General features: G+C 42.4%; 1 protein-coding gene across 2 annotated transcripts in view; it reads left to right on the top strand.

The window, feature by feature from the left end:
• The window catches only part of ZFYVE26 (zinc finger FYVE-type containing 26), a 499,004-nt gene that overhangs the window by 216,253 nt on the left and 268,038 nt on the right, over positions 1–14,713 (top strand). For both annotated transcript variants that reach the window (XM_040332529.1, XM_040332530.1), the window contains exons 17-18: positions 2,548–2,653; positions 10,987–11,732. In XM_040332529.1, the coding sequence (XP_040188463.1) occupies positions 2,548–2,653; positions 10,987–11,732 (852 nt within the window). The remainder of the gene's footprint in view (positions 1–2,547; positions 2,654–10,986; positions 11,733–14,713) is intronic.

The following is a 14,713-nucleotide window of genomic DNA, read 5'->3' as shown; positions in this document are numbered from 1 at the left end:
CACTTTTATTTGTAACGGTTCGGTTTTCTCAAAATGTGATGGCATCTTGGGAGACCCTCTGAAAGTGTGTCCTATGCTGTACCATACGCTAATACTCCACTAGTGTATGGTAGCATTCAAAACATTCACCAATGCAAAGACCAGGATTGTCAGAACAGGAGGGACAATAACTGGTGTCACAATTATGTAGCTACGAGTAAGCATCACATGATGCGAAACATGTCTGCTCTTTTTTCCTAGTCCACTTCTTGTTTGACTGCATGAATTTTGGCTGTTTTTTTCCATATGAATTTTTTTTTTTTTTTTCATGTTTTGAATAAAGACATCGTTTTTTGAGGAGTGCGGCGATCCAGGATTTTCTTTCATCCCATACAAGTGGTACCCCTTTCCGAATAAGTCCCATACAATTTTTCCAGCGCTCCCGATGTAGTCTGGATAGTTCTCTGGCTCTATGTGACTACCTTTTCACCCGTAAACCATAAAACTCCATGTATAGCCTGTTGCCCTGTCACAGAGCTTATACATCTTGACCCTATATCTGGCACGCTTGCTGGGAAGATACAGTTTGAAAGACAAGTGGCCAGAAAATTTAATCAGGGACTCATCAATGCAGACAACTTGATCAGGAGTAAACAAGGCTGCAAAATGTTCATTGAAGTGGTTTATGAGGGGCGGAATTTTTTAGAGCCGATCGTATCCAGGGTCTCCCAGAGGACGACAGAGTTCATTGTCCTTGAAGTGCATGTGCATATGGTGAATTGGGTCAGTGGACCAATATGACCGCATTTCAACCTTTTTAGTTATGCCCATTAGGAGGGATAGGCCCAGAAGGGTGTTAAATTCGGAAACCATAATTGGAGGACAACTGGGGATTGGTGGCAATGAATTGACCAACATACAAATTGCTCTGGTCCACAATAGATCTATAGAGATCTTCCATGAAAAACAGCAAATAAAAATCAACAGACATGAAAAGGGGAGCATGTACAGTACAGCCCTTTCCACGGCCATACTCTTCTTACCCCCCTCCTTTCTGCCCTTCTCTTCAACCCCCCCCCTTTTTTTTGTTTTTGTTTGTCACCCCCCTCTTTCCCTTTACTTTAATTTTTTTGCTCCCTTGTTTACTATGCCCTTGCATAAGGAGTCTTTTGAACCCTATGAACCATGCATAGTGGGATTTACAGAAATTCGCATAGCAATACAAATAAAAAATGAGCTTTGCATTTCCTTGCTTAACAAAAAATATGTTTATATAAATTATCGGATTTACTGTACCATTGTCTTTGATATAGATAGGAGAGACTGCCGCTCCAGGTGAACACACCTACGGCAATCAATGTCCACTCAAGAACCAACGGGTGCTGGCAATGCACGGAGCATGCAAAGACTAAGCATTGAAGTTCAATGTGAAACGCATCAGCTGTTTATTTTTCCACTGTATGCTGTTTTTTTGTAGTGCATTTCTCCTAAGCCAATAAAGGGCACGTCTTTTTTAGACTTATTGGAGTGCGGCTGTCCATATACATTGTCTTTGATATACTCCATGGCTTGCAGCCACCAGTGGACCTTTAACCACTTGCTTACTGGGCACTTAAACCCCCTTCCTGCCCAGACCAATTTTCAGCTTTCAGTGCGGTCATGCAACACTGTACCCATTTTTTTTACCCACAACTAAAGCTTTCTTTTGGTGGTATTTTATCACTGCTGGGTTTTCTATTTTTTGTTAAAGACCAAACTTTTTGAACAAAACAAAACCGTTTTCTATTTTGTTATAAAACAGGTAATTTTTCTCCTTCATTGATGTATGCTGATGAGGCTGCACTGATAGGCGCACTGGTGGACACTGATGAGTGGCAGTGATGGGCACTGGTAGGTGACACTGGCACCACTGGTGGGCATTGATAGGTGGCATGGTGGGCATTGATAGGTGGCACTGGTGGGCACTGGCAGGTGCCACTAATGGGCACAGATGATGTGACTGTGCCTCTTCCTCTTCGGGATCGATGTCCCTTTCACAGAAGCCGGCGATCAGCTTTTTATTTTCTCCTTGCGCTGTCAGCGTGAGGAAAAAAAAAACATTACCAATCTTGTTTACTTTAAGTGATCAGCTGTCATTGGCTGACAGCTGATCACGTGGTAAGTGGCCGGGATCGTCCCCTTACTCCGACCTGTGATCAGCCAAGTCTCATTGACCTGCATAGGGCGAACGGGGAGCATGCAAAGGGTAAAACATCAGATGATTGCCTCCCGGCAAAGTAGGTCCACACTATAGCCGTCATTCAGCTATAGCGTGGACACAAAGAAGTTAATGAACAATGCTGTATAATGTTTGCTATGTAAGCACTCATCTTTTTGTCTTCAATAAAAAGTTTATGTGGAAAAACAAACAAACCAATCAAATCAAGTTTATGTGCAGGTTGCTACATAACAAAATGTGGAAAATGCTATGGTGTGGGGGTAATGGAAATAACTGTACTAGACTTAACACCTGAAAACACACACACCTAGTCATATATCTAGTTGATTTTTTTTTTTTTTTTTTTTTAGAGTCATCATTGGATCTGAAGATGGGCAATCCTTTCATTCTTCTGCAACAAAAACCTTCCCAGTTGATCTCCTATTTGGTGTTTGAGCGTCAAGTCCCTCCTGAAAGGTAAATCACAATTTCTTCCTAGTGTTGCAAGTTGTTTTCTTTTATAAATTCACATGTCTTTAAAACATTACACCTTTTGCTATTTCGGCATCATTTATTGCTTAGTTTTCAGCATATGAATCACATTGTTTTACTTTGAACAGTACAAGACCCAGGCTTGGGTATTCATAGATCCTGGGTTATAGGCTGGTATCTTTAGGAGATTGGACACTGGCAAAGCTTTGGACATCTCCTTATAACCCTACCCCACTCTGAAAGTCCTCTACTTTTTGCTAGTGTTTAGAGGCAATGGACCTCTTCACCCTTAAAGAGAAATTACTCTTTGTTTAACTATTATTATTTGACTTTGAATTCCTTCCATCAACATTCCACTGTCTTCTAACTAAAAACATAGAAGCAGCACATCCAGATTGGTAGCAAGCTCAGTAAAACCAATAAAAATGCATTAAAAGCTGAACCAGACAGACACTACACAATGGGGACAGCCTGCAATGTTACCTGGATTTTGCATGGGCACTTTCCTTGGCATTCTGTGCGATGGAGTGTAGTTGGCCACAGGGTGCTATGCAGGTCCAGGACCTTGTCCATTTTTATGGAACGTAGACCCCTCTGGGATACCCACCATGATGGGCAAAGCCTGGACGCTTATAAATGGACAAGTGAGACAAATTTACCCTGTTTATTGAACTGTTACTGTAGTGTCATACTTCTCAATAGTCAATACATTATAACTATCAAGAAACCAGCACTGTTCAAAAAGTTTACACTATAAAATTAATACATTTTAAATTTGGTGCTAGAATTCAACCACTCGGAGCCTGGTCTCAGGTGTATGACTGGTGTTGCATAACACCACAGGTTGCACACTTTACTGCCACTTTCATCTAGTACCCTTTAAATGGTACTCAAGTGCTTTCCCTGCATCCTTTTGCCATGAGGACTTCTCGACCTGACTGTCACTACCTGGTTTGCTGTGTTTTTCTTCTCAGACACACTTTCCCCATTTATCCACCCTACTCTGTAAAGTGCCCAACAGAGGAACACCCTCATCCTTAGCAATGAGGGAAACCATACAAAAGGGAGTCACGGCAAAAGCTCAGGAAAACATTTGCTCTACCAAATGCCCACACAACACTCAATCTCAGAGTGATATTGCTTACCTTGCACTGGAGCAGGACTGAATATTAACACTGGTCTTTGCATCCAATTTTAGTTCTCAGCTGAATTAAGATCTTAAGATATATGCCAAAGTTTGGCCAAAAGGTTGATAACGGTCACCCCATATCTTATAGGTCTGGATCAGGTGGGCTTTGTAAAGGGTATGCAGGCCCCAGACAGGACTAGAAGGATGATAAACTTGCTGTGTTTTGTGGAACTTGCCCACAAACCTATTTTTTTCAAGGCCTTGGATACAGAAAGGGCTTTTGACAGAGTACATTGGGGGTACCTGTCTAAAACCCTGTTTAAAACCCTGTCTAAATTTGGGATATCTGGCTTCGTACACTCAGCCATAATGTCTCTATACTCTAACCCCACAGCCCAGGTTTACACCTCCGGCATGCTTTCTGACCTATTCCAACTAACAAACGGAACCCGTCAGGGATACCCTCTATCCCCAATTATATTCTCACTTGCCATCAAGCCATTGGCTGAATGCATTAGATCCAATAAAAAAATCCAGGATATCACATTGGGCCACAGAGATCACAAAATGGGGCTTTGCGCTGATGACATTATATTGACTTTATCTAATTTAGAATCTTACCTGAGGTACAATCAGTTTTGGTTCAATCTTATTTTATTGAGAAAAGATAGGTATACATTACACAAGTATAATGTTCGTTAACACATAGATAGAAATAGACATTTCAATATTGGAACCATATTGTCACATTGTATAGAGAAGTTGTTTGCTTCAACAAAGTTAATTTAGTATACAAGCCTGTGTAGCCATATCATCTAGCATAACAACATATTAAATGGGTTGTAAACCTTCATGTTCCGCTACTTACCGCCCCCAGGGGCTTCCCAGGGGGGTTAGCTGATGCAAAACGAGCTGCACAGTAGAGGTAAGTATAGCATGTTTGTTGTTAAAAAAAAAAAACATACAACCCCTTTAAGGGTCCGTGAGCACCACTATCTATTCAACGAGCAGTGCCCACACATTACAAATATGCTAGGGCTTTTGTTAATGTCCTAAATACAATTTCTTGAAGGGGGGAACTCAGGTGGGTCATAGAGTTCCCATCTTTCAAGACTAGAGATTATGGTTTGGGTATTCGTGTATCATTACAACTTATAAAGAAAAGAGAGGAAATGATGGTGAAAATAGAGGGGTCAAGGCAGTAAGGTAAGTAGATATTGAGAGGGAGACATTCCACTTAGGTCAGACAGATGTGTTGGTAGAGTCCTCTGCTGCCCATGGAATAAATTTAGAGGAATATCGAAACAGACCATGAGATCCAGGTCTTGGAGAATTGCTCTTCTTTACCCCATTCCTTTGACAACATTTGTTCCAAGCTATTGATTCGGTCTACTTCAATAGCTTATTCCCCAGGGAAGGCATGTCACCAACCTCAAGTGTCTGGGCAGAACTGTTCTAGCTGCTGCCAGAAAGTGATGAAGAACATCTTTTTTGACCGATTTGAGTGGTCCAGGAAGCATAGATGGCAGAACTACCTCAGGAGAGGGTGTAAGCGAGGTCGCCATGAGTCTGCAGTACAGGTCTTTTGCCAGAACCTCCGCACAGGGGGGCATTCCCACTAAATGTGGAGTAAAGTTCCCTTGGCTGACAAGCAACGCCAGCAGGTATCGGGAAGCGCCGGGTTTATCCAGTGTAAAGTCGAGGGGCATCTGTACCAACTGGTCAACAACTTGAACCCTTGTTCTTGAGTTTTGGAGGCGAAGGATATTTTGAGAGTCAGAATATAAAAACTTTTGCCAGTCAACAAGTGAGATTGAGTGGCCCAAATCTGCCTTCCAGGCCTGTGTGTATGGGGGGAGTAGAGTTTAGAGATCACATGTGTAGGGGGGTCGGCCTGAAGCAGCATGTTCTGCAAGTCTGTTAAATCAGAAAGTATATCAGGCAAGGATGGTAAGGTACGAATGTAGGATATCACTTGTTGCTTCTGCAGCCAATGTGTTGAGGTATGAGGAGATGGGTTGGAGGGAACGTCTCTAATCAGAGACGAGTCTGAACAAAGGACTTGCGTCAGTAGTCTTTGGTCCTCCTTACTCCAAGGTCCAAAACTCTCCCCCTGTATTGCCGGTGGAAAAGCCGGAGTCCCAAACGGAGGCGTCATGGGCCCCCTTTAGTGTGGATAAGGTCTTGGAGGAATTCATTTGGGTCCATAGCTGTACAGTTTGGGTGAGATCACCAAGGGGTAACCCTCCCTTCAGGAATTCAGCAGGCGTCCACGACAAAGCACCAAGATCAATTGGATTGAGATGACTTTCTATTTATACCCAGAATTTGGTGGAGGAATGGTGGAACCAGTCAAGTTTATGCACAAGTACTGCTGCTCTATAGTATTTAGAGGCATCTGGAGTCCAAGCTCCACCCCAAATCTTGGGGAGCGATAGTTTCATAGCGTATCCGAGGCCGAGCCCCCCTCCAGATAAAGGAGGAAAAGAGTTGGCAGAGCTTTTTAAAGAACAAGGAGGGTATGGAAATAGGAATGGTCTTGAACAAATAAAGAAACCTAGGGGGAATGTCCATTTTTAGAGTGTTCACCCTGCCTAGCCATGATGGGCATTTATTTGTGTAGTTTAAGAGATCCTTCTTGGTTCTAAGCAAGAGGGGGGCGAAGTTTATGGAGAACAATTAGGACCGTTCTGTGGGTATTTAGATTCCAAGATATTGGATGGAAGTGGAACCTGTTTTAAAGGGAAATTTAGTGGAGACTTGGCGAAGGACCTTCTGGGACAGCAACATTTTCAGGATTTCAGACTTGATATGATTCACTTTAATTTTGCTCAGCTTCCCAAACCTTGTGAATTCCTACATTATATGTGGTAAGGGTAGATGGGAATGGGTCACAGATAATAATAGGTTATCTGCAAAGAGAGCCAGTTTGGAATGAGTGGGTCCTACTGATACACCTGACATGTTAGTATTATTGCATAAAGCAATTGCCAGGTGTTCCATGACAAGGACATAGCGCACAGCCTTGCCGTGTCCCATTGTGGATCGAAAATGTGGGGGATAATGAGCCATTCACCCGCATTCTAGCGGAAAGGAGAAAAATAAAGGGACATCATTTGGGATAGCATATTGGGGCCCAGACCTATCTGCACCAGACATCTGGAGGAATTGCCAGTTGACCCGATCAAATGCTTTTCTTTATCGTACACCACGGGACACATCCGTTCATTGCATAATGGGTTAAGGGTCACCAGCAGTGATTGGACACTGGCACAACCAATTGAAGACAGTTCCCCTCCATATAACCCCTCCCATCAGGGAAGTATCTCAGTTTTTCTGCCATTGTCCAAGGTTTTGGATGTGTTTAGGATGTGCTAAATGAAAGCTCCGCCAAAGAGGCCCTCTGGGGGTAAAAAAGCTATGCTTTCGGATCCATCTAAGGCGCCAAATTTACGCTGAAACTGGATGGGATCCGGGCCTCATGCTCGAGGCGTCACCTGTAATGTCTCTCTTTGAAAGACTGAGCTCTAGGGTCCAGCACTATGCTTAAAGTCCTGGTAAGAGTATTTTTCAAGGCCCAGGGGAGAGGTCTCCTTTAAATAGGGACCCATATCCCTGAAGGTTGGCACACAAAACCCGCCGTGATGGGTGTAGATTGGTGCTGTCTAAATTTCAGCAGAAAAACCTGCGGCGGGGATAAAGGTAATAGGAAAAAGGAATCCTAAGAACAATCTTAAGGACCTTTTTGTAATCTTCAGTAAGGTTTAAATTCCTTTACAACCCCTTTAACAATATGTTGCGCTAATTATTGTGGGGTATTCGAGTACGGAGCAGGTCATTCCGTCGTCCACAATAACCGGCCGAAAACAGTTGGAACATATAAGGGATTTGTAAAGCGAGAAAAAAAAAACAAAAAAAGGTCTCAATAGTGGAGACCCGCTGTTAAAGGACCTGGAGGTCTTTGTGCAGTGAGGTCTGCATTTTGACCGCCCAGGACTCAAACTCCGCTCAGAAGGTCGACAGAAGGGCTGGGTTCTCAGATCTGGGTGATCCCCCTGAGGCCTGAGGGGTCTCATCCGCAGGGCCAGTGTCACAGAGTGGTGAGGCAGAGGTCACTGACCTGGATACCACAGCTGGTGAGTCCAAATGCAGGACTGAGGGATCATCTGATTCCTCACTGCTGACTGTCGTCGGCTGAGCAGGGGGAGGCTTTCGAGTGGATCCGACTGAGATGTGCGGAGTAGCTAGGTACCGCTGGATTTTGACTGATGCAGCTCTGTGGACTCAGCAGACCGCAAGCTGTGTGTAGACATGCTTTTCAAAGGTGTGCTATGGCTGGAAAATAGCCTGTCAGCTATGGGCGACCACGAGGCTTAGCAGTAAATGTCTTAGTTTTTTCCCCTGGTGAGGACCACAAGTGTCAGCTGAACCTGCTGGGCAGATCTTGTATCTGTGTAGGGAGAGATCCAGGCTCATAGGGGATAGGGAGAACAGGCACTTATGTAGATACTGCAGCCGGGTGAAGCAAGCTGGCCACCACATGTGACCTCCGGTTCTATGGCTGCGGCTGCAACACACGCAACAGATGGGGGTGGATGCCTGTTAAGATCTCTTTCGAGGGCCACGATTCACCAGGCCGGGGCACCCCTGTGGGTAGATGGGACTTGGATCGGGCCCAGAGGAGTAAGGGAGGCCGCTAGAGTGTAGCAAGATGACCGCCGTCATGTAGTGTGTCCTGCAGGCTGGCCAGGGTGGAGCAAGATGGCCGTCATTGCCTCCTATATCCTGCAGGCTGACTTACTGGGACCACACAGGGAGGATTGTGGGCCGTGGGCGGCAGTCTGTATCTCTCCGGTGGCCAGGGTGGAGCAAGATATTCGCTGCTCCCCATGCTAAGGCCAAAGCCTCAGGCCGTCGTTCAGGCTGCTGAGGCATGAGGATCGCCGCAACAGTGATCTCCAGAGGCGCCCTAACAGTCTGGGGAACCCTGGGGTCCTTGGCGGAAGCAGGGCAGGTCCTTGGGGAAGAATAGCCCGGGGTATTCTCAAAAACAGCAGGAGCTCTTCCCAGGTACATCTGCTCAGACCTCTGCTCAGCCACGCCCCCGGTACAATCAGTTTTAACAAAATTTGGACAGGTCTCCTACAAAGTAAACAGAGCTAAATGTTATGCCCTCCCTGTGGGTATACCGAAGGATAGAATTGATCTGATCAAAAATATATTCCCATGCAATTGGGATTCCCCCTCTATTTATTTTCTTGGCATTCAATTAACCTCCCCATCCTCTAATCTGTACTCGAGCCACTGCCCTCCGTTCCTGGCAAAACTAGAGGAAGAACGAGCACAAATTGGCAAACTACCTGACAAGGATTGGCCGAATTACAGCATACCAGATGCAAGTATTGCCTAAATTGATCTACTTCTTTAGAAGACTTCCCATGCCCATCGTGGCTCAATGACATTGAGGTCAGGAGACTCGGATGGCCACTCCAGAACATCACTTTATTGTACTGTAGCCAATGACAGGTCAACTTGGCCTTGTGTTTTGGATCATTGTCACATTGGAATGTCCAAGTATGTCCCATGTGCAGCTTCCTGGCTGATGAATTCAAATGTTCCTCCAGTATTTTTTGATAACATACTGCATTCATCTTGCCATCAGTTTTGACCAAATTTCCTGTGCCTTTGTAGCTCACACATCCCCCAAAACAGCGATCCACCTCTGTGTTTCACAGTAGGCATGGTGTACCTTTCATCATAGGCCTTGTTGACTCCTCTCCAAATGTAGCGTTTATGGTTGTGGCCAAAAAGCTAAATTTTGGTCTCATCACTCCAAATGACTTTGTGCCAGAAGGTTTGAGACTTGTCTCTGTGCTGTTTGGCGTATTGTAAGCGGGATACTTTGTGGCATTAGCATAGTAATGCCTTTCCTCTGGTGACTCGACCATGCAGCCCATCTTTCTTCAAGTGCCTCCTTGATGTGCATCTTAAAACAGCCACAACACATGTTTTCAGAGAGTTCTGTATTTCACCTGAAGTTATTTGTGGGTTTTTCTTTGCATCCCAAACAATTTTCCTGGCAGTTGTGGCTGAAAGTTTAGTTGGTCTGCCTGACCGTGGTTTGGTTTCAACAGAATCCCTAATTTTTCACTTCTCGATTAGAGTTTGAACACTGCTGATTGGCATTCTCAATTTCTTGGATATCTCTTTATATCCCTTTCCTGTTTTATACAGTTCAACTACCTTTTCCTGCAGATCTTTTGATAATTCTTTTGCTTTCCCCATGACTCAGAATCCATAAGGCTCCATTCACACTAATGCTTTTTTTGATGCATTTTGCAGAAATGCAGGGAATTTTTTTTAACATTGTTTCCTATGGAACATGTTCACATCAATGCTTTTTTGTGCCTCTGCGTTTTTGGAAAGGGTCGGGGACGTTTTTCCCGCAAAAAGCAGCGTTTTGCATGTAATAGAATTCAATTGACTCACATCCAAAACGCAAGTACCGCGTTTTTGCCGCGATTTGCGTTTTTTTTCTTAACCTGTTAATAGCTGGTTGTTAAAGGAAATGTAAAAAAAATAATTATATAAAAAAAAGCGCAAATCGCGGTAAAAACGCATCAAGCACCGCAAAAAAGCACTGCAAAAACGCTCAAAAGCAACATGCATAGGTGTGAATCGAGCCTTAATGTCAGTCAGTGCAGCACTGGATGCAAAGGTCTGCCAGGAGTCCAGAAACTCATTGACCTTTTATACACACTAATTACAAGAAAACTGATCACAGGTGAGGATGGTTACCTTTAATAGCCATTCAAACCCCTTTGTCTCAACTTGTGTGCATGTTATCGGACCAAAATCACCAGGGTATGCAAACTTTTGATCAGGGTCATTTGAGTAGTTTCTGTTGCCGTTATGATTTAAAAAGAGTAAACACAGTTGATTGATAATAAATGGCTTCAGTCAAACACTAACCATGAGTGAAATACATGTTTTTGTGTGTTGTCATTCATATTCTCTGAAAAATGGCCAATAAATCATACATTAGGCCAGGGTATGTAAACTTATGAGCACAACTGTACATTTACTTAATTACTAAAAAGCAAAACATTCTTATTAGTAAGACAAAAAAAAAACAGGCTTTGTTCTTGTCTGTGTATGATAGTGAACCCTTCTTTCTTGATTTAAACAGGTTGTCAATGTTGCTGAAGAAAGAAAAACTGGAATTAAATGTTAAACAAGTGATTGTGGATTACTGCTGTGAAGCTTTGTCTTTTAGCCATCCCAGAAAACCCAATGAAGCACAATCCCTTGCAAGCAGTGTTCAGCAACTGATGCAACAAAGTCTGGAAATGTGTTATCCTGACATTTACATCACATTTTCTACATGGACTAAGGACTCTGAGGACATTGTACAGAATAGTCCAAATTCTTCCACTTCTGACTACTGCCAGTACTCACTCACATTATCTGCCTTAAACTTTTTAAAAAACAAATCTAATGCAACAGCAGTTCTAGCATGTTTAAGTGTTGTTAAAAGTTCTAAACCACCCAAGTCAGGACTGTCATGGATGGATTTAAGAAGCAGTAGGAAAGAAAGTCCTTTAGACATTGACACTATTTCTGTGGAATGTGACTTGATGCTTGCAGAGTTTCCAGTTTTTCAGAGGTATATCAATTTAATGTCTGCACCTTTTTGGGAGATTTTTCCAGATGCAAGTTCACCAAGCAGTTCTTTGTGTGGCAAGCCATATTCTGCCTTAGTTTTTTTAGGGCTTCACTTTTCCTCTTCTTCTGTTGCTGTAATTGAAGCATTTAAAGAAGCACTTTTAAAGAAAAATTGGACAAATGCATTACAGATTATGAATCACTATACTTGCAACATTGATGATCTTGAAGAGGTCAGAGATGCGCTTCTTTGCTGTGCAGCTGCAGAAGGTAAATTATTTATCTCATTAGATTATAGGTAAAGGATAAAAATGTACTTAGTTTTTTTTTTTTTTATGTATTCATTCACAGTTATGGTTTAGAAACTTGGGCAATTGTGATTTGATCAACGATTTTAGTTGCAAAAGAAATGCACTTGCTGGATTATTTGATCTCCTGCATTTAGTGACTCCGAACACAAACCAGAGTATCTAAACATTATAGCACAGCTAATTGATTATAGAATGTATTTATGAAATTATGTCAACAGATTGTTTTCAGTCTAATATATATATATATATATATATATATATATATATATATATATATATACACACAGTGGCTTGCGAAAGTATTCGGCCCCCTTGAACTTTGTGACCTTTTGCCATATTTCAGGCTTCAAACATAAAGATATAAAACTGTAATTTTTTTTTAAAGAATCAACAAGTGGGACACAATCATGAAGTGGAACGAAATTTATTGGATATTTCAAACTTTTTGAACAAATAAACTGAAAAATTGGGCGTGCAAAATTATTCAGCCCCTTTACTTTCAGTGCAGCAAACTCTCTCCAGAAGTTCAGTAAGGATCTCTGAATGATCCAATGTTGACCTAAATGACTAATGATGATAAATAGAATCCACCTGTGTGTAATCAAGTCTCCGTATAAATGCACCTGCACTGTGATAGTCTCAGAGGTCCGTTTAAAGCGCAGAGAGCATCATGAAGAACAAGGAACACACCAGGCAGGTCCGAGATACTGTTGTGAAGAAGTTTAAAGCCGGATTTGGATACAAAAAGATTTCCCAAGCTTTAAACATCCCAAGAAGCACTGTGCAGGCGATAATATTGAAATTAAAGGAGTATCAGACCACTGCAAATCTACGAATACCTGGCCGTCCCTTTAAACTTTCAGGTCATACAAGGAGAAGATTGATCAGAGATGCAGCCAAGAGGCCCATGATCACTCTGGATGAACTGCAGAGATCTACAGCTGAGGTGGGAGACTCTGTCCATAGGACAACAATCAGTCGTATACTGCACAAATCTGGCCTTTATGGAAGAGTGGCAAGAAGAAAGCAATTTCTTAAAGATATCCATAAAAAGTGTTGTTTAAAGTTTGCCACGAGCCACCTGGGAGACACACCAAACATGTGGAAGAAGGTGCTCTGGTCAGATGAAACCAAAATCGAACTTTTTGGCAACAATGCAAAACGTTATGTTTGGCGTAAAAGCAACACAGCTCATCACCCTGAACACGCCATCCCCACTGTAAAACATGGTGGTGGCAGCATCATGGTTTGGGCCTGCTTTTCTTCAGCAGGGACAAATACAGGACCATTTTGGAAGAAAACCTGATGGAGTCTGCAAAAGACCTGAGACTGGAACGGAGATTTGTCTTCCAACAAGACAATGATCCAAAACATAAAGCAAAATCTACAATGGAATGGTTCACAAATAAACATATCAAGGTGTTAGAATGGCCAAGTCAAAGTCCAGACCTGAATCCAATCGAGAATCTGTGGAAAGAACTGAAAACTGCTGTTCACAAACGCTCTCCATCCAACCTCACTGAGCTCGAGCGGTTTTGCAAGGAGGAATGGGCAAAAATTTCAGTCTCTCGATGTGCAAAACTGATAGAGACATACCCCAAGCGACTTACAGCTGTAATCGCAGCAAAAGGTGGCGCTACAAAGTATTAAATTAAGGGGGCTGAATAATTTTGCAAGCCCAATTTTTCATTTTTTTATTTGTTAAAGTTTGAAATATCCAATAAATTTCGTTCAACTTCATGATTGTGTCCCACTTGTTGTTTCTTTTCTTCAAAAATGTTTTACAGTTTTATATCTTTATGTTTGAAGCCTGAAATGTGGCAAAAGGTCGCAAAGTTCAAGGGCGCCGAATACTTTTGCAAGGCACTGTGTATGTATGTATGTATGTATATATATATATATATATATATATATATATATATATATATATATATATATATATATATATATATATATATATATATATATATATATATATATACATACATACATACAGTGATGAAAATAAGTATTTGAACACCCTGCTATTTTGCAAGTTCTCCCACTTGGAAATCATGGAGGGGTCTGAAATTGTTATCGTAGGTGCATGTCCACTGTGAGAGATATAATCAAAAAAAAAAAATCCAGAAATCAGAATGTATGATTTTCTTAACTATTTATTTGTATGATACAGCTGCAAATAAGTATTTGAACACCTGAGAAAATCAGCAAGCAATTACAGAGGTCAAACGTTTCTTGTAGTTTTTCACCAGGTTTGCACACACTGGAGGAGGGATTTTGGCCCACTCCTCCACACAGATCTTTTCTAGATCAGTCCGGTTTCTGGGCTGTCGCTGAGAAACATGGAGTTTGAGCTCCCTCCCAAAGATTCTCTATTGGGTTTAGGTCTGGAGACTGGCTAGGCCACGCCAGAACCTTGATATGCTTCTTACAGAGCCACTCCTTGGTTATCCTGGCTGTGTGCTTCGGGTCATTGTCATGTTGGAAGACCCAGCCTCGACCCATCTTCAAAGCTCTAACTGAGGGAAGGAGGTTGTTGCCCAAAATCTCGCAATACATGGCCCCGGTCATCCTCTCCTTAATACACTGCAGTCGCCCTGTCCCATGTGCAGAAAAACACCCCCAAAGCATGATGCTACCACCCCCATGCTTCACAGTAGGGATGGTGTTCTTGCAGGAGTGCAACGGATCAAAAAACTCACGGATCGGATCGATCCTCGGATCAGGAGTCACGGATCGGATCATTTTCGGATCAGCGCAAAAAAAAAAAAGGGTGTTTTCATTGGTCAAAAAAAAAAAATGTGTGTGTATGTGTATGTGTATATATATATATATATATATATATATATATATATATATACACACACACACATACATTTCAGGGGTGGATTAAAGAGGAAGCAGGTGAGGCTGTTTGGGACTTGTTAAAAGTACAATCTT

Source organism: Rana temporaria, chromosome 13 (genome assembly GCF_905171775.1).
Source record: "Rana temporaria chromosome 13, aRanTem1.1, whole genome shotgun sequence".
NCBI classification, from domain to species: Eukaryota; Metazoa; Chordata; class Amphibia; order Anura; family Ranidae; genus Rana; species Rana temporaria.
Note: the sequence above shows the minus strand (reverse complement) of the source record. Positions and strands in the feature narration are given on the sequence as shown.